General features: G+C 35.9%; 1 protein-coding gene across 4 annotated transcripts in view; it reads left to right on the forward strand.

Moving 5' to 3' along the window:
- Neo1 (neogenin 1) overlaps positions 1-19,949 on the forward strand; it is a 222,775-nt gene that overhangs the window by 179,141 nt on the left and 23,685 nt on the right. For all 4 annotated transcript variants that reach the window (XM_026387761.2, XM_026387763.2, XM_026387762.2 and 1 more), the window contains exons 16-21: positions 5,169-5,264; positions 7,897-8,072; positions 8,153-8,291; positions 10,547-10,654; positions 12,283-12,477; positions 16,018-16,086. In XM_026387761.2, coding sequence (XP_026243546.1) covers positions 5,169-5,264; positions 7,897-8,072; positions 8,153-8,291; positions 10,547-10,654; positions 12,283-12,477; positions 16,018-16,086 — 783 coding nt within the window. The remainder of the gene's footprint in view (positions 1-5,168; positions 5,265-7,896; positions 8,073-8,152; positions 8,292-10,546; positions 10,655-12,282; positions 12,478-16,017; positions 16,087-19,949) is intronic.

A 19,949-nucleotide genomic window follows, 5' to 3' on the forward strand; every position in this document is an offset into this window, starting at 1 on the left:
AAAATGACATTATTCTAACATAAACCCAGTTATCAAAATCAGAAAATTAACATTGAGACAAAGTCTAGAGACTTTATTCACATTTGGAACTTTTCTCACTATGCCCCTTACAACAAAAGGAAAATATCATTTTCTGGTCCGTGATCGCATCTGTTGCACTGTAGTATCAATTATTACTCTGGTGTTTCCATAGTGGTGATTTTCTGATTCCATAGTTCTTCCGTGTTTGTTCCTTAGTTTATAACAAGGAAGATCTTTCTTTTGCCTCCATGGAGAATGAAGAGCCAATGGTTCCAATGTCCATTTCACACCTCCCTTCTTTTTTTAAGGACTTTCTTTTTTTTTTAATATTTATTCTTAAGTTTTAGGTGGACACAATATCTTTATTTTACATTTATATGGTACTGAGGATTGAACCCAGTGCCTCGTGCATGCTGGGTGAGCGCTCTACCACTTAGCAACGACCCCAGCCCCTAAGCACTTTCTTTTTGACACAGAAAGATGCTCCAAACTCATCTGATATTTTCCCAGCCTCAGCCCCAGAATCAGCCATTTCTCCAAGGATCACTTTTTTCTTTTATGGAAAAATAATATTTAGAAACAAATATCTGAGCATTCTACATACTCACTAAAGTAGAAAATCCTTAAGAATATACAAAAAGTCTACTAAGATTATAAGTGAACTAATCAAGGTCACAAGATACAAAGTCAATATATAAATATAGTTATAGTCCCATATACCATTAATAGACAATTAGAAATTGGAATTTAGATAATCATTCCTTTACATAGCATAAAAATATGAAGCAGAAATAAATTTACAAAATATGTGAATGATTTCTATACTGAAAATTAGAAAGACATTGCTGGGAGAAATTAAAATGCCAATGAAGATGTTCATTGATGAAAAGATAATATTACTAAGATGGATTTCTTTCCAGTGCAATCCTAAGGAAATTTCCAGTATTTTTTTATGGAAATTGATAAGTTGATTCAGAAACTTACATGAAAAAGCAAAGAAACAAGAATAGCTAAAATTTTTGGAAAAAACAAAAAGAGGAACCATACTACTTGATGATTTCATGATGACTTTTTGAGTCACAGTAATGGGGACAGTGTGGTATTAGTGTAAAGTATATACTATAGATCAGTGGAACAGTGTAGAGTCCAGAAATGGATCCCTATGTATGTGGTCAGATGATTTTTGACAAAGGTACTGAGATGTTCAGTGAGAAAAGGATAGTCTTTTTTGTTTGTTTAATCTTTTTAAATATACCTTTATTTTATTTATTTATCTTTATGTGGTGCTGAGATCAAACCCAGGGCCTCACACATGCCAGGCAAGCACTCTACCACTGAGCTACAACCCCAGCCCCAAGAAAAGGATAGTCTTTTTAACAAAAGGTATGGGATAATTGGATATCAGTATAAGAAGGAAAAGGAACTTTGACCCTTGTCTTATACCAATCACAAAAACAGACCTAAACGTAACAGTTAAAATTATAAACCTTCTAGCTGAAAACATAGGAAAAAACTTTAATGATCTTAGGGTGGGCAAGGACCTCTTATGATGCAAAAAAGGAAATACAAGTCTAAAAATTTAATTTACTAAAAGTAAAAAAAAAATTAATAAAAGTAAATAATTTTTTAAAGTAAATGATATCTAAAAATTAATAAAATAGACTTCATCAAAATTTTAAACTTCTACTTTTGGAAAGATAAAATGAAAAGATGAGCCACAGACTTGGAGAAAATACCTGCCATTCAAATATCTGACAAAGAATTTGAGTTTACAATATATAAAAATTCTTAGAACTCCATAAGAAAACCCAATAAAAAAAAGTGGATAGAAGATTTGGACTGATACTATGCCAGTGGACAGTAAGTACATGAAAAGATGCTCAGCATCATTAATCATCAAAGAAATACACCATGATGCAATATCACTACACATTCACTAAAGTTGACCAACAACACCAAATATCAGCAGGGATGCAGAGCTGCTTCCATGCTTGCTATTAGAGATGTCTGATGGTATAACCTCTTCATAAAATAGTTGGAGTTGTCTAATGAATTTAAGTATACAAACTAGCAATCTTAGTTATAGATATTTCATTTAAAAAATAAAAACTCCTGTCTATATAAAAGCAAACAAAACTGTTTATGGTAGCTTTACTTATAATAGCTCAAAAGGGGAAATGGTACAAATTTCCACCAATTAGTAAATGATAAATTGCACTATATCCAAGTGATGGAATACTACTCAGTAACTAAAAGAAATTGTCAATACACATGAACAACAGAAATGAGTCTCATAACTCTAATAAGCCAATAAAAAATATGGAAAAATGAGCCTTACAAAGGTTTTGCTGAGCAAAAGGTCAAACTGAAGACAGTGCATCCTGTGTTATTACATTTTTATGAAAATTACAAAATAAGCAAAACTGATATTGCTACAAAGCAATATCAGTGATTTTGTGAAACTGGGAGGGGTAGCAGTTAACTACAAGGACACAACTACTTGGAGTGATTTCACAGGTATGTAAATTTATCAAAACTTAATGTACAGTGAAATTGGTATATATTTTATTGTTACTCAGACCTCATGGTTGATTTTAAAGCAAGAGAATTTCAGAAATATTAATATTTCATAATAAAATTGAATTGAGCTGGCTAAGTATAATTTTCCAAATTGGATTATCATTATCTTCTTTTGAAAGACTTGTCTTTTAACTCAGAATCTTCCCTGATGAAATTTTTTTTCAAATCATTGCTTTGTAAACATGTTTCCTAAGAACAACTTCAAATGGATGATAACTACTTACCTTCATCTTTTCTGTTAGAAAATAAGCAGCAACTTAATCTACTCAAAAAAAAGCCTCCCCCCAAAAGCTTTGCTGTGCAACAACAACAAAAAAAAAATCCCTGTGATGACCAGTCTCCTACTATTTCCTTTATAAAACTGCTAAAATGAAAATCCTTTGCAGTGCACTCGCAGGACATCGTCCTCGACCTTTATGTGCTTTCAGTCTAAAAAGAGAACAAAAGTAAACACAAGAAACTATGAGTTTAAATTGAAACATGTTGAGGGAAGGGAGAGCTAGCAAGGCACAATAGAGCAGGGCTTGAAAGATTGATCCAGGGTAGTGTTTAAAACATAGATAGGAAATTAAGTAAACAAGTAGACTCCAATTGAAAAGAGAATATATAGAGAAGTACCAAAAACAAAATTAACTTGGCATAAAGTAAAATAAGTTTGAACTATTTTTGTTAGATATAAGATGAATATAATGTTGAATAAGAGGAGCAAGTCAGAAGAGGTTTACATCTTCTATCAGACTAGAACCCTCCCCTGAGATCCACATCCATACCTGCACCTAGCCAAAATTTACATTTAGTATCTTTTCCCCAAAACCTGTCAATCAATCAGCAAATTTTTAATGAGCACCAACTATTCCAGACACTGGCTAGAGACAGAGCCAAGAACCAGGCAGACGTTATAGTTTAGAAATAAAATGATTTAAAAAACTAAAAGTGTTCATAATACTGAGGAAGAGAAATGGAGTGTTGCAAGCTATGTAGCTAGAGAAACTAACCACTATATGAATAGGTTTTCTGGGTATAAAGAAAAGATGAGATGGGATCCATCCAGCATTGAAACAGTGGTGGAAGAGAGCTCTCAGAATGAAAAGGTGACCAGGAAAGATGGAGCACTGAGAAAGAGGGAAGAATAGTGAGAGACAGGTAGAATCAACAAGACATGATTATTTGCTGAGAGAGGGGAAGGTGTTAATGACTGCCAGATTTCTGACTTGAATTTCAGGGTTGGTAGTATTGCTATTTGCTTAACTAGAGAACACTGAAGCAAGTCTCAGGTGAGGAGAGAAAGGGAAGAAGGAAGAGAGTAAGACTTGAGACATCTAAGAGGAGATGCCAAACAGTCGAAGATAGAGGTCCGATAATCACAAAGGTCGAGACTAGAGATATGTATTTGCAGTTAATCAAAACAGTTAATTAGCACAAGCTAATCAAAACTAATGAAACAAATGAAAATACATAGAAAGTGGAAAGTAGGTGTAGATTAAGCCTTGGAATTGTGTATTATGTTTGTTTTGCCCCTGATCCAGTCTCAGTGAATGACATCCCTCCCCTGTTTACTGTGTTGTCCAAACCACTTTTTCCTTGCCAGTAAGTAACAAGTCTTATTGATTCAATTTGTCGTCATTTCTGTGTGACATGTAAATTTTAGTCTTTAATTCCTCCACATATTGCCCATTATCTGGAGAGTAGGTGGGTGGGTCCCAAAACAAATTAGCTATTTTAAGCTTTTGGAATAACACAGGCCATGTGAGGTATGGTCACTTTAGAACATTACCAAACTCTGCCAGAACTGAGGGGAATAGGTCAGTTTCTCTGTCTGGAACACTTCAATGGAATCCAGTTCTTCATTTTTGAAAGTGGGCTTTTGAAATACCCATACTAAACCTTGCCTGGATCAGGAATGTGATGAATTAGAATCTCCCTGATTTCCAACCAGTAAGAGTGAATGCCATTCCACCTATTTAATGCCCCCTCTTTTCTAAGTCTAATTAGTAGTATTTTGCATGATCCTCTAGAGAGAGTGTTTCATGCAAAATCACTTCCAAACATAAAATCCTGAGCCATATTTTGTCCAACCTAGAAGTCTGCATGATGATATATGAGGTTTTGACCCTCCTGGATTTGGAAGTCCCCTAGAGTGTTGAGGACATTCAGAAGTATGTCTCCTGCTTCTCTACCTTTACTGTTCCATTCAGTGTCCTTCAGGGAAGGGAAAGGGTTTGATTTTAAGCTCCACCTATATGATTCCAACACATGAAAATCCTATTTACTCATTCTCATTTAAGCCCTCCACCATACAATGAATATTACTAAAACATATAAGAGGCCAAGAGGATTCAAGTACAGATTTTACTCTTGAAATTAAATCCAAGAAGTTGACTTGGCTAGTTTCAATGTACTATGTATGCTTCCATCTGTATATCTCCTAATATCCCAAAATAATCCCCTATAAAAAATTTTAGTCTTTAATTCCTCCACAGTTAAAATTGTGCATAATCATCTTTGAATTTTTTAAATTCATTAGTGGGGATTTTTAAAACTGATTTTGGCTTGTTTGTTTCTCTCAGATCCAAGCTCTCACTATGTGATTACCCTGAAAGCGTTTAACAACGTGGGTGAAGGCATCCCCTTGTACGAAAGTGCTGTGACCAGGCCTCACACAGGTAGGATATCCTCTCTGTCTCTGTTTGTCAGCACTTTTTACCAGTAGCTTTTGTAGAATATTGGCATGAAGCCTACTGATAGGTATTTGTGGAAGGAACATGGCAGCTTAGGTGCAGACTTCAAATGGGAAGGTAAGCTTTTAACATAGAAAGTTCTATTGATTCTTATTTTCTTTGTTGGAAAATATTAAATTTGTTGTGTAAGTCATTCTTTGTAGATATGTGCACATCTTTAATGTGTCAGGATCTATAAATCACAGGCATAGTTTTGAGAGAATTAAAAGTGAATTTTCATTTTTCAGGCATGTTGGTTATAGCTAAAATGAATCAAAAAAAAAAAAAGGACCTCTGTATCTCTAGGGGAGTTATATAGATTACTAATAGTTGCAGTAAATGTATGTGATTGGTGAAGCCAACATTTGCTTTACTAGTTATCCTAGTTCATTGGGAAAATATTTTTATGGGCCTTTCATATGTTTAATATTTATGAAAAAGGTATAAAGTCAGAGGCACTATCCATTTGATCAGTTATACATTTATTATAAGGAATCAAATATTCATTGTTTTAATTTGAATTACCCATTTATAAATAATGTACTTACTATAGCTATATAAAACATCTAATTTAGATTCTGAATGAGAAAGTTTATTGAAGTAAATATATTAGAATCATTCATTTTTTTAAAAGTATTGGAAACCAAAGAATTTCTTTCTAGAAATGCTTTTTTCCATTTGTTGCCCACATGTTTGACTCAGTATTGTCTGCTGTGTCTTTCAGATGCTCTGCATAATAACACAGATTTGGCAATATTCTTTTAAAAGATCATCTCTATAACACCAACTCCTGTTTGTTTTTTTGTTTGTTTTTCAAGCTTCTGCTTCAGACCAACATTATTACTACTTATTTGGTAGCACTGTCCTGTCTTCTACTGTGTGCCTACAAGTTCTTCTACAAATAGTTTTAGTATTCAAGAAAAGAAAAAAATAAGGGCAAAAGAGAATATTTAAATAAGTAGTCTTCTTTCTTAAATGAAATTATTTTCCTTTATCTGGCTTAAAAATAGTCTGCTGGCTAGAAACATACAAGGAGATGTTCCTAAGTCATTGAACCCACTGACCTTTTTCAAGAGTTAGTACATATATAAGAAGAAAATTTCTCTAAGAATTCTAATGATTTCTGCACCTGAAAGTGCATTTTCTGTAATTAATTATTATGACAGTCTTTGAACGAAGCCCTTGACTATAATGTCTTCTGCTCCTCTGTTATTTTTAGTCTTCATTGTACAGGAAATACACACATGGAGACTATTACTTTAATATGACAATTATTCATAAGCCCTGCGTTGTTTCAGATTTTGGGTTATAGGAAGGACTAGACACCATAACTATATGGGAAACCCATTTTAAAATCTGAACTTAAAATAGTATGTATATACTTGACAAACGTAACAAAAAGTTGAGAAAGCGCAAAGGGAGCTTCTTGTATTGCCCTCTCTCATGGTCCTTGGTGCTTTTCTGCTCATTCTGGCCTGGTTTGCAGCAACACTTAGAGAATATGTGCATTACATCAGCACAGCACATGAGAATAGACTTTACTTTTCTTCAGAATATTCTAATTTCTAAAGTTCATGAAAGTTGTGTAACTTGAACCCGTAATAACCATAACATTTCCCTTAACTGATGGAGCTTCATCACTGAATTGTGCTCTGGCTTTGCTGTAGAATGTGTAGTTAATAGTCTGGCTTACCTTTACTCAGGGAAGAGGAATGGCCACAAGTTCCTTTTGCTTTATTCAGCTGTGAGCCATTATTGCCATATAGCCTCTAGACTCAAGATATCACCAAGTCTGAAACTGACCCATTGGCTGACTGACATTCAGGACTCAGATTTGAGAGTAGGACCTTTACATATCGAGTGATTAGCACTGATAACTCATGTCCTCAAATTCAGCCATATTTATTGAAATCTCAAAACATACCATGAGCTGTGTGCTGCTTGTTCAGAAATTATATCCTTGATTTTAAAACCAATTTTGTCTTTTCATGTTCTTTTTTGAACAGGAGATAGAATTCTCAAGTAATCTTAAAAAAATTCAAGCATGTTAATATAATCACATATTAATATGCCTATAGAATGCTGTAGTGAACATGATTAATTACTGCTTCTCTCAACTTTTTTCTACAAATTTTTCTTGAAAGAATACGGGGGAACCCAGTGTGGTGGTACATGCCTACAATCTCCGTTACTCAGAAGGCTGAGGAAGGAAAATGGAAAGTTAGAGACCAACCTCAGCAACTTAGCAAGACTCTGTCTTAAAATAAAATTAAAAGGGCTGGAGTTGTATCTCCATGATTGAGAACCCCTGGATTCAGTCCCCAATATTACAAAAAAAATTTCAAAAAATTAAAAACACAAGTGAAAATATTCTTTTGAATGAATAATGGTTATCTATTAACTCTGGATTTTCTTTCTTTTTTTCCATTTCTCATCTTTCATTCCATTAAACTCCCCTGCATTTCCCTTCTCTTTTATTTTTGTTTATGTTAAAAATGCCACTTCCCTTTTTTAATTACTTTTTACCCAGACACTTCTGAAGTTGATTTATTTGTTATTAATGCTCCATACACTCCAGTGCCAGATCCCACTCCCATGATGCCACCAGTGGGAGTTCAGGCTTCCATTCTGAGTCATGACACCATAAGGATTACATGGGCGGACAACTCACTGCCCAAACATCAGAAGATTACAGATTCCCGGTACTACACAGTTCGATGGAAAACCAACATCCCTGCAAACACCAAGTACAAGGTACTGACATATTTGCTCTGGGTGAAAAAAGATAATAATTGATATTTCTAATTTTTAAGTTCCTAATTCATATTTTCCAGAATGCAAATGCAACGACTTTAAGTTACTTGGTGACTGGTTTAAAACCAAATACACTCTATGAATTCTCTGTGATGGTGACCAAAGGTCGAAGATCAAGCACATGGAGTATGACAGCACATGGGACCACCTTTGAATTAGGTATGTGTTGTCAGGACCCACATCACATGGCATTTCGTCTCCTTGCAAAATATAGAAGCTAATGGAAGTTCATGTTGTGTAACATTCCAATTCATGATACTTTTCATCACCTGCTTTTATTCCCCAAGGAAAGAACTAAGTATATGAAATGATATATTTACAGAACACAGTGACCAGCCAGCTACCTTTGGAATAGGATTTGCTATTTCAACAGATGATTTTTTTTGTTGCTGCAAGAATATTAGCCAAAAGCAAGATAATATAATGCAAAATTTGCTAGATTTTAGGAATTAAGACTTGCGTCGAATCAGGTCAACCATCTGCTGACTGTGTGATCATTAGCAAGTCATCCCATCTCTCTGAATCTCAGTTTCTTCCATTCCAAATGAGGAATTATTCTGCCTTTCCTACTTTATAGGGTAATTGTAGGGTAAAATGAGGAACAGATGGGAAAGCACGTAGTGAATCATAAAGCATGGGGTAGATACAAGAGCTTATTGTCATTAATGCTGCTTTACTGGTAAGTTAAAGTTGAAAAAATAAAGTGACATGTCCTTGACCAAACAAGATGCAAAGCCATGCTTGTTAGAACCCAAACACTTCACTGGATGACCCAAAGCTTTCTTGAACAATTAGTGTCTTTGTAAAATGTTTTCACTGAAATATCCTTTGGGTTTTTGTTTGTAAGTCCACATGACAGAGAAGAGATAACTAAGCAAATTAAGGAGAGAGCAGATTGTCCAGGTTTGAGATTCTGTTTGCTTTTTTCTTCTTTTAGGCCTACCTTTCTACTTCCCTTTGGGCATTCCTAGCATGGAATGTCTTTCTGTCCTATATAAGAATAAAAAAAACTGGCATTATAATTTCTCTACAGACTGGGTTTGGTCCTTTTGCATTGTTTCTACAGAAAAAAGGAGTTGGATTTGGAGAGCTGGAAATGTAGTACATACAAGTTTAAGTAGGCCTTCAGTTTGTTTTCTTCATTAATGTTTTAAGAATTTCATTTTAGTTTAATTTCAACTCATTAGCTAATAAATGAAATTTGTATTTTCCCTTAGAATATTTGCATTTCATCAGACTTCCTTCCATCTTGTACTAGAATTCCAGTATTTGAAGAAGAGAAGAATAAATTTCAGATGTATTTAATTTTTTCATTTCCCTACTAGTACATTGAGTTTTCAGCTTTAACATGGAAGCATAAGAGACGCAGTTTTTATTTTGTTAGTTTTTCTTTTGCATAAAAATCTTTTCATTAGAGCTGTAATCTCAATAATTGGCAGTATGCTTTTAAATGAAAAATGTCAGTTATTAAATCATTTATTCTTTGAGGAAATATAGCTCTAAAAGTCATATTTGTGAGAGAGAAAATTATCTTACACTTAAAAATATTCTAACAAAAGTAATACAAATCTAGGGGAAGAAAGTTATCTTGAGTAAATTATACAGCTTCTCTCATTTGGTGTCCTGACCTTTAAAATAGAAATAGAGCCACCTGTCAAGGTTGTTGTAAATATTAAGTCGTATACTGTTTATACAATACCTGGCACACAATGGGTACTTGGTACAAACATCATTTGCTTTCTCTAATTATCTTATATATCCCTGACCCCAGCCAAGATACCAGTTGTATATCCTCACAGTGTAGTGTTTCTCTTTGATACTCTGCATATTCTCTTGTGTGTGTGTGTGTGTGTGTGTGTGTGTGTGTGTGTAGTTGTCAGTGGACCTTTATTTTATTTATATATGGTGCTGAGAATTCAACCCAGTGCCTCACACATACTAGGCAACCTCTCTATCACTGAGCTACATCCCCAGCCCCTTGCATATTCTTTTTTTTTAATGAATTTCTTTTAGTTGTTGATAGAACTTTATTTTTATTTATTTATATGTGGTGCTGAGAATCAAACCCAGTGCCTCACACATGCCAAGCAAGCACTCTACCATTGAGCTACAACCCCAGTCCTTGCATATCCTTTTTCTTTTTCTTTTTTCTTTTTAACCTTTATTTTATTTGTTCTTATTTTTATGTGAGTCAGGAATCGAACCCAGTGCCTCATGCAGGCTAGGCAAGCACTCTACCACTGAGCCACAACCCCGGCCCTCTGCATATTCTTTTTAATGGAACATTTTCACAGTGAATTCTCTGAAGCCCTCAGACTTTTTTTTTGTCTTATACCTTTATTGTGCTTTATAAAGGAGAAATGTGAATTATATTGAAATGCATAGGAATTATTGTAAGTATTATTATTTTGTAGTTCCTACTTCTCCACCTAAAGATGTAACAGTTGTGAGTAAAGAGGGAAAACCTAGGACCATAATTGTGAACTGGCAGCCTCCTTCAGAAGCCAATGGCAAAATTACAGGTAAGATTGCCTTACAGTGTGTTCGCTATGCCCTTTTCTAGGCAAGTACTATGTTTTCAAGAGAAATGGGAATATGAAGTCTGGCTTGTGTGATGTGAGTCATGATGGGCCTTGAAACTAGAGAAAGGGTTTGCTGTTTTCCCCCAGTGGCACAGAAATGAGTTGCCAACTGGTAGTTCTGCCTCACACCGCCTGCAAGTCTGATGGGGGTGTGTGCAATAGACAGCCTTTGGGCATACCATTACTTTATGGATGTATTTATTTTCCTTGAGAAAGCTCTTCACTACCTGGATGACCACCTTTGATATTGTATACCCCTACCTAATACCATCAAGTAATATTCAATAAATTTAGATTCTTTTTTTTTTTTTTTTTTACCTGGAAATCCATAAAAGCCTATTAGGCTTCTCTGCCCACCCCAATTCTGGGGATTGAACTCTAGGGGCTCTACCACTGAATTACATCCCCAGCCTTTTTGATTTTTTGACCCAGAATCTCATGAAATTGCCAGCTAAGACTGGCCTTGAATTTGCAATCTTCCTGTCTCAGCCTCCCACATTCCTGGAATTACAATTATACACCACCAGCCCCACTAGGCTTTAAATTCTTTTTCCCCCAAGCCTGCTCTTTCAGGTTTCCATGCTCATACAATTAGAGTTAAAAGCTTGAATTACCATAGGCCTTTAAAGGGACCTGGAATAATTCTTTGGACCTCCAGAGGGAAACCTTCCACAGTAGAGAGGACACTATGACCTTTCCAGCTTTATCAAGGAGTGAAGCCTGATGGGACTGGGCTGCTGATCCTTCCCTTTGGAGACTCTAATCTATGTGAATGTATGCTGAGGAACCAGAGTTTGCCTTCTGAAGTATGAGTAAGGTCACTTAAGGAAATAGAAAGCATTGCTTAGCACTGACCCCTTTTAACTTTCAGGAGGATATCTTCCCATAAATCCTGATCTTCATATCATTCCTTTTTTAGGTTTTGACTTTGCCTTTTCTATAAAACATGCCTGTAGTCCCACCACTCAGGAGGCTGAGGCAGGAGGATCTCAAGTTCAAAGCCAGCCTCCACAACTTAGCAAGGCCCTAAGTCATAGCAAAACCCTGTCTCAAAACATAAAAAAGGGTTGGGGACGTGGCTCAGTGGTTAAGCACCCCTGGGTTTAATCCCCAGTACAGAAGAAAAAATTAAGCATAACTAATTACATTTTACTTTGTCTTATAAAACCTGTACCACCACCTTGCATTTTTGTACTGTGTGGAAATGTGTGTTTGTGAGGCTTTCTGTCTTATCCATGGAGATTGAATGCCCCCTGGTGGAAGTATCCAATTACAGTTCATTCTGGCTTCATTCAGTCAAAATTCTGGGAGGAATTAAGAAGAGGTTGCTGCCCATCTGCCTGGAGTTTTTCTACTAAAAGATCACTTTAATGTGAGACAAAATAGCATGTCAAGCCATCATTGTTTGCAAAACTACATTATTTTTATTGTTAGGCACTTGAGGAGGGTGAACTATTCAGATACTATAGTATAATTTGCATATGATATAATAGACTTTTTTTAAATTTCCTAATTATGAAAAGAAAAACAGAAATGAGACTTTTTTCCCCATTAACTTCTTTGGACAGGTTATATCATATATTACAGTACAGATGTGAATGCAGAGATACATGACTGGGTCATTGAACCTGTTGTGGGAAACAGGCTGACTCACCAGATTCAAGAGTTAACACTTGACACACCATACTACTTCAAAATCCAGGCTCGGAATTCAAAGGGCATGGGGCCCATGTCTGAAGCTGTCCAGTTCAGAACACCTAAAGGTAAACCTCCTTGATCTGAGGGTTTTGTTATGTCTGTTTATTGGGGCTATGCTTACACATAACACTTCAGCATATAGAGACTATGAGTAATATGAGAAGTTCTAATGATGAGCTTATCAGCCACAGTGTGGAAATTTATCCCAAAAGATCCCTTACCCACCCACTAACCACCAAATCAGTTCTCCCCAGGGATACTGACCTGTTTCATACACAGGGTAACTTTGGCTCCAGGATATTTGGGAAAGGTGAATTTCAGTGATTTAAAAGTTTTTCCCAGTTAAATCAGATGTGATTCTTTTGGTTCCCATATAACATGTTATTCTGATGAATGGTTCTTAAAAGGCTTATTTGTGTACCTTTGTAGAGAACAAAAGACTAAAAGTGACCTTAAGATAAGAAAACGAAGATACAGTATTGGAACTGAGTAAGCTTAGGCTAATAAAATTTGGTTGGGGACTGAAAAAATGGAAATAACAAAAATATGGATATCTTTTCTGTTAGCAATAAAAACAAGAATGTTTGGAAGCTTGTGGAAATTTTATTTTTTTCCTTTAAAACTTTGTCTGTCCCATCTTCAAAGCTTTTGATCCTTGCTCTTGTTTTTTCTTCCCCTGTGCTTGGCCTGTTAGCGGACTCCTCTGATAAAATGCCTAATGATCAAGGTAAATGAGTAGATGGCCTCTTCTTTGCTTTTCTCTTTCATTACATATTATGAGCTTTTGTTATTCTTCTTTTTTCTTGAAAATAAATACCATGTGTTAAAAACCACATGTTTATTGGCCAAGTGGAGTTGAGTCCAGGTTTGTGGTACTTGGGGTATTTGAAAAGCTGGGGAATTTATTAACAGTTAAATAGACTACCAGAAAAAAAATATTGAGTTAAATAAACTGAGTCCTTCAACTGTATGAGATTGGCCTTTGGTGTAGGTCAGATTTTCCTCCTCGAATACTGAGATATTGAAGTTGTATAACAATCAGATACCACTTTTTCCAGTTTGCATCATCTAGAATTATTAGTGTCTCTAAATAAAAAGTTGTTGTCAAAGTAATACCCTGGGTCCTCCCACTAAAAAACGACAAATTTATCCTACTAATATCGTATAATTAGTTACCCATGACCTAGAGTGTTTTATTGTGTTAAAATGAGTTGATTCAGAGCTATTTTCCATTTCTTCTGAATGTATCTGATAATTTTAAAAGAGGATTAAAAACTATTTAACATGGAAATTTAGGAAGCATGGGCTTCAATGTCACCTTTTATCAGCACTCTTCACTAAAATTGCCATTTTAGAAGGACAGCTGTTCTTTGTGATTTTTTTTTTCTCTAAGAAGTCAACTAAAGCTATGTTTCCATACTGAGAAAGAGCACTGAAAGTAAAGTAATAATTTACTCCTGTGGTTTAAGAATAGTTATTGTAAATAGAGGTCTTTGGATCTTGGTTAATGCATGAAGAATCAGAACTTGAGGTATTGAGTTTCATGGCTTTGGACTTGTGTTTGTGTTTAGTGCGTCTTTTGCTGTTTGTTAGGGAAATTGGAAACATACTTTTTGGGGAGACTGCAAATATACTTTTTTGTGTGTGTAAGCACAGAATATAAAAATAATTATATATGCACAGAATATAAATGTGTGTTCTTTGTTCTCTCACTCACTCGATAGCCAGAGTACAATTCTTATCTGTACCTCACTTCTGCTAGTTAAAATTCTTTACCTATTGGAATTTTGGTGCTAGGTTCATCCTTGAAATTTTTTGTTCATAATTTAAAAGAAAAGATTGGATAATAGGGGAATATAAACCAACTAATTTATTGGCAAAAGGTATTCTTTAGTAATTATTTACATGATACAGTGCTGTGGATAATTAGGCTTAAACATAGCCTTCCTGATGACCCAATACACTGAAAAGTGCTAAGCCATCTCTGCCAACTAGGCTTTATCAGAGTGAAAAGCACTGAATTTTTGTCATACATTGTGTGCCATTTGGGAGAAATTATGGCATCAACAGTAAAGTAGTTAAGTATAGGCAATGGAAAGAGGATCAGGGACTGAGTTAGACTCTAAGAATACACCATTTTGGATATCCAAGAAGTTCTGTCACTTTCTTTTGGGGCTTTTCAGCTTCTGGAATCATACTAAATATTGTTTTAGTCCCTAGGTTTATTCTGTTAAATTAACTACTTATAGACAACTTTATATTTGTATTTCTTTTGTTTCCTTAAAGTCTGATAATTTATAGAAGGACTTTATATTAGCTCTAATCTATTGCAGAAACACCTAGTTTATTCACTTCTGGTCAAGCTTTATTTATAGAAATAACTCTGATTTATGTGTTTGCTAAAATTCTTTGCTCTCTGCCTCTGTAAAGGGAAAGATCATATTCTGTGTATTCTTCCATGAAATTTCATTATGCTTGTAATAATAATAGTAAACATTTATTGAACAGTTATATTACTAAATATCAGGCAATTTTAAGTATATTTTATGGCATTAAATTTCTTTTTAATCCTCACAAGAGTTTTGTAAAGTGTAGATACCATTATTATCCCTGTTTACAATAAGGAAACTGAGGCACATAGAGAATACTTAAGTCATTTGCCCAAAAAGTTATATATGATGGAGCCAGTGTTCAAGTGCAGTTGCTTAAGCACTAGACTGTATTAACTACAAGCAGCAGAATTTTGCTTTGTAGTTCTTTCAGTCCTCTTTTCAAGAGGAGCATGATACTGCTTTCTGGCCATAACTTTGGATTGAGGGATATCTTTGCCTTATTGGAGACAGGCTCCTTGGCATTTGCTTTACCCAAGCAGCTTTTACAAATGTGAAGAACAAGGTTCAAGACCAAGACTAAGCATTAAAAATAAAATAAAATTTTAAAAAAAGCAATGTATATTTGCATTTTCTGATTCTTCCTGCTGGGATGGCCCCAACCCTGAAGTCAGCAGCATCACTTACTATGCCCAAAGATGATTGATTAGGAGCTAATATGAACAGAGAGAAAACTGTTTTTGCTATCTTTGGATATTTAGGTAAGAACAGAAACTAAGGACCCAGTTTAAACCTCCGCCTATCTTGTGCCCTGCTTAGGCCAACTTTACACATGGAAAGGCAACTTTGGAATTTGAAAAAAGAATCAAAACAATATTGATACCTGCTAGACCAAGGTCAACATAACTGGGTCCCTTGGAAAAATACAGTTCTTTGCTATAGGCATCACCCTAATTTATCCCTTTTGTTCCTTTCCCCCAAAGACACTACTTCTGCCATAAGTCTTCTAAGTAGCCCTTCAGAAGCTGTTTTCTGTCCTCACTTCCTGAACAGCAGAGTGACAGTCTGTTCACAGCCCTGGAACTGTTTTCATTGCATAGAAAGCTAAGCTATACCTAAGCACACAGAGACAGCATTTTTCCCTTATTTATGTGCTTCTTCATTTTCTCACAGAGTATACCGAAAACAATTTTTTAAAAATATATTCACTGGCTATGAAGTGGACTATCACACCAATGTGTTGAGTCATTATTGACATGATTTCTTCTGCTTTAGCCTCAGGGTCTTCAGGAAAAGGAAGCCGGCTGCCAGACCTGGGATCTGACTACAAACCTCCAATGAGTGGTAAAGCTCTTCCTATGGCTTTCTGAGCCTCCTATGGACACTTAAGTAGTTTGCCTAAAATCTCAAAATATCTTTGGTAGCTTGAGTGGTAGATTGTAACATATTCACCTATTTCCTTTTATTTAGCAGATCTAGCATTAGGCATTTTATGGCAAATGTTTGCCAAATTACTGAAAGCCCATTTGTTACAGGATCTGTAAATAAAATTGTTTCCTAGCATAGTCAAGATGGATTCCTGAGTAGTGTTTCTTTGTGTTGCCCACTGCCTCTAGAAAAATTAAACTTTAAAAAATATTTCTAGTAATAGGATTAGCAATCACCCAAACAAGTCAGAGAAATGCTTCAGAATCATAAGTTCTCCCAGTACTACTTATTGCACTGTTTTCAGTTTGGGAGTTTAGAAAGTTCTTGCCACTCTTCTTACCATCCTAAGAGCTGTTGATGTCTTCCAATTTAATAATGCCTCCTTTTCTTCAGAACTTTATTCTCCATCTCTAAGTTACTTTCCCACATGGAATCATATTTGATCCTCACAACACAGGGATCTAGAGAGAACAGATACCATTATTATCCTTAAATACATTAATGTAGAGACAGACAGTGGAGAAATAGTGTGCCTGGAACCACCACTAAGGCTTCCATCTTCTGATGGAGGTTTCTTCACTATCACATGCAACCTACAAAGCTAGATATGAGAATCCAAAGTTGCAAAATGTTCGTGAAATTAGCTACTAGAACTGACGCGTATGTCTCGTCACCTCTGCCCAGTAATCACATGAAAGAGAAAGGCTTGTCTAGAGATGCTGGTCAAATTGTGGGACTATAGAGGTCTCTTAATCTTCACCTGTCTTTTTAAGTTAAAAAAAAAAAATGGACACTGCCCGTACTTCAATAAAATCAGCTTATTTTTTAAAAAAAAAATTTTTTTTGGTACTGGGGATTGAACTCAGGGGCACTCAACCACGGAGCCACATCCCCAAGTCTATTTTGTGTTTTATTTAGAGACAGGGTCCTACTGAGTTGCTTAGTGCCTCCTTTTTGCTGAGGCTGGCTTTGAACATGTGATCCTCCAGTCTCAGCCTCCCGAGTTGCTGGAATTACAGGCATGTACCACTGCATCTGGCATTTCAAAAACTTTTTATGCTTAAGTTCTAATACTTTGTTTATTAAGTCTCTTCTCCTTAGTGTATTTGTTACATTTTGTGCTGTTCACAGTATAATATCAAGGCTATGAGAAAATAATTACTTCTTTCTAGACATTCATATTTTTAAAGGTTTAGATTCTATGTGGCAGGTTGTTGAAGGAGGTAGAGTAACAATCTACCCAATGAGGAAAAGGAAAACTTTGTAAAAGAGGTGATACCTCACCCAGGTCTTAAAGGATACACAGATTGCTAAATGTCAAGGAAGGGGTTGGACATTCCAGGAAGCATTAAATGTATGCAAAGATGTGGAAGTGTAAAGCCACCTCCTCTCCAAGGATCCTACTGTCTAAATGCAGGACAGAAAATGAGTTGAAAAGTTAGATTAGAACCAGCCCAGCAAGAGCTCAAATAATAATGTTAAGAAATTTGAGCTTTCTCCTATAAGTAACATGTAAAATGACACCTGTGGAACACTGAAACTTCCACTTATGCAGTTATCTATTATTCTTTCTCTTATAAAAGTGAAGAATGAGTTGGGGGCTAAATGTATGAAGTTAGGCCAGGTGCTGTGGCATACACCTGTAATCCCAGCAGTTTGGAATGCTGAGGCAGAAGGATCCCAAGTTCAGAGGCAGCCTCAGCAACTTAAGTGAGGCCCTAAGCAACTTAAACTCTGTCTCAAAATGAGAAACAAAAGGGGCTGGGGATGTGGCTTAGCGGTTAAGTGCCACTGGGTTCAATCCCTTGTACAAAAAAAAAGAAGAAGAAGAAGAATATGAACTTATGAACTCAGGAATACAGTGGTTAGGAAACCATTACAGTAGTCCAGATGAGGCATAAATAAATAGCATGTTATATTATCTCAGGGAGAAATGTTGATACCCCTGTGACATGTCACTCTTGCACTTAGATGGAAGCTTTTGTCCATCTTGTATATTATTAGCTCAGCACTGCTGTTAATAATAGTGTTATGTAAAGCCCTACTCTTACGTAAACAGGAAGGTTAATTTTATTGGCCCCAGTACTCTCATCTTCCTTAAATATAAAAGGTTATTTTATTGAAGGTCAGCGTGTACAATTTAAGTTGTCTGTGTGCTTACCTTTTTCTCAGAAATGAAGGATAAAAATGATTGAACCACATATAAAAGAATAAGCTCTTAAGCCCTTCTAAATCAGCCCCAGATTTAGCACTGTGCTTACATGTTATCTCTAAAATCATAGATTCAAAGTTGGAAGGGCAGCTAATCCAGTGTTACGGAAGGGATTCCCACATGAGTATAAATTTGGATTAGATCATAAATTTATAAGCCAGGTGATACATGAGAATCACTTCAGGAAATTTTTTTAAAACGCAGATTTCCAGACCATACTTTTCATGGTAGGAATTTCTTCTACAAGATTCCACACTGGTGGGATCCCTCTTCTTAAGTACTTCTAATAACCGAAGACTTTTTACTAAGCAAGGAGCTCATCCCTTGTTATTTAGCTCTGATTGTTGGAAAGATAAAAGAGAGTAAGTAGGAGGAAATACCATGGATGTCCATGGTGGTTAGATCTTTATGGTGAGATTTGCCTCATTTTATAATGTGAGCATATATAACTTAAATAATGAGGTGGGAAGCAAAGAAATATGTTTTGAGAACTGGAAGACAGCAAGACTTAGAGCTACATTACCAAAGTCCCTGATAAAAGCCTGGACCTCATTCTATAAGCAATGAGGAAATAGTAATAGGAAGAAGAAAAAAATCATTTATTTCTTTAAGGTCCTAAATGATCTGGACTCTGCCCACATGCCCAGCCTCATCTCCATCTCTTTTCTCCTCACTTTCTTCCCTCTAACTTTTTTTTTAATTTTTTATTATTTATTTAGTTATTGGCGGACACAACATCTTTGTTTTTGTATGTGGTGCTGAGGATCGAACCCGGGTCACACGCATGCCAGGCGAGCGTGCTACCGCTAGAGCCACATCCCCAGCCCCTCTTCCCTCTAACTTGCATCTCTCTCTGCTTAAGCATTGCTGGCTGCCTTTTCCTGACTCAGGGTCCTTCCATTAGCTCTTCTCTCCCTCTGAAGTGTTCTCCAATTAGGTCTTTGTATGATGGGATCTTCCTTGTCATTCAAATATTAGCTCAAATGCCATCTTCTGGAGAAGCTTTTCCTGAAAGCAAAGTGAACTTAGAATCCAGGTTGAGGAGTCTAGGGGACTGTTTCCTACCTAGTTTGTCTCCTCATCCCTGTCCACAGGACTCTTGAGAGGTTGTAGGAATGTTTCAGTGCAGTCTCCAGGCCCAGCTTCTCTGTCATGGAAATTGATTGTGAATACCATGGGATGGAGCCCCATGCTGCCCTGTGCTACTCGGACAAAGCCAGGGAAAGTTACCTCCTGGGGATATCTACTTTGGATTCAGAGAAACTTTTTAACTAGTTAGCCTTAATTAGCCACCCAGTCACTGTCATATCTTCTAATTTTACTTAATTTTTTTCCCAGCACTGATTATTAACCAGGAATTTCTTATTTATTTATTTTTTTGTTTAACCCAGTCCCACCCCCATCATTCACATCTTTGTTGTTCACCATTGCATAATTAATATTTAAAATAACGACTGGGACATGGGAATATTTGAATATTTGTCAGATTAATTCATATGTGCAGATCTACTTTTCCTCAAGTTGAGTGGGAAAACTGACTGCATAGGCTGTATGTAAAATGAGCGGA

Source organism: Urocitellus parryii, chromosome 6, assembly GCF_045843805.1.
Source record: "Urocitellus parryii isolate mUroPar1 chromosome 6, mUroPar1.hap1, whole genome shotgun sequence".
Classification (NCBI taxonomy): Eukaryota; Metazoa; Chordata; class Mammalia; order Rodentia; family Sciuridae; genus Urocitellus; species Urocitellus parryii.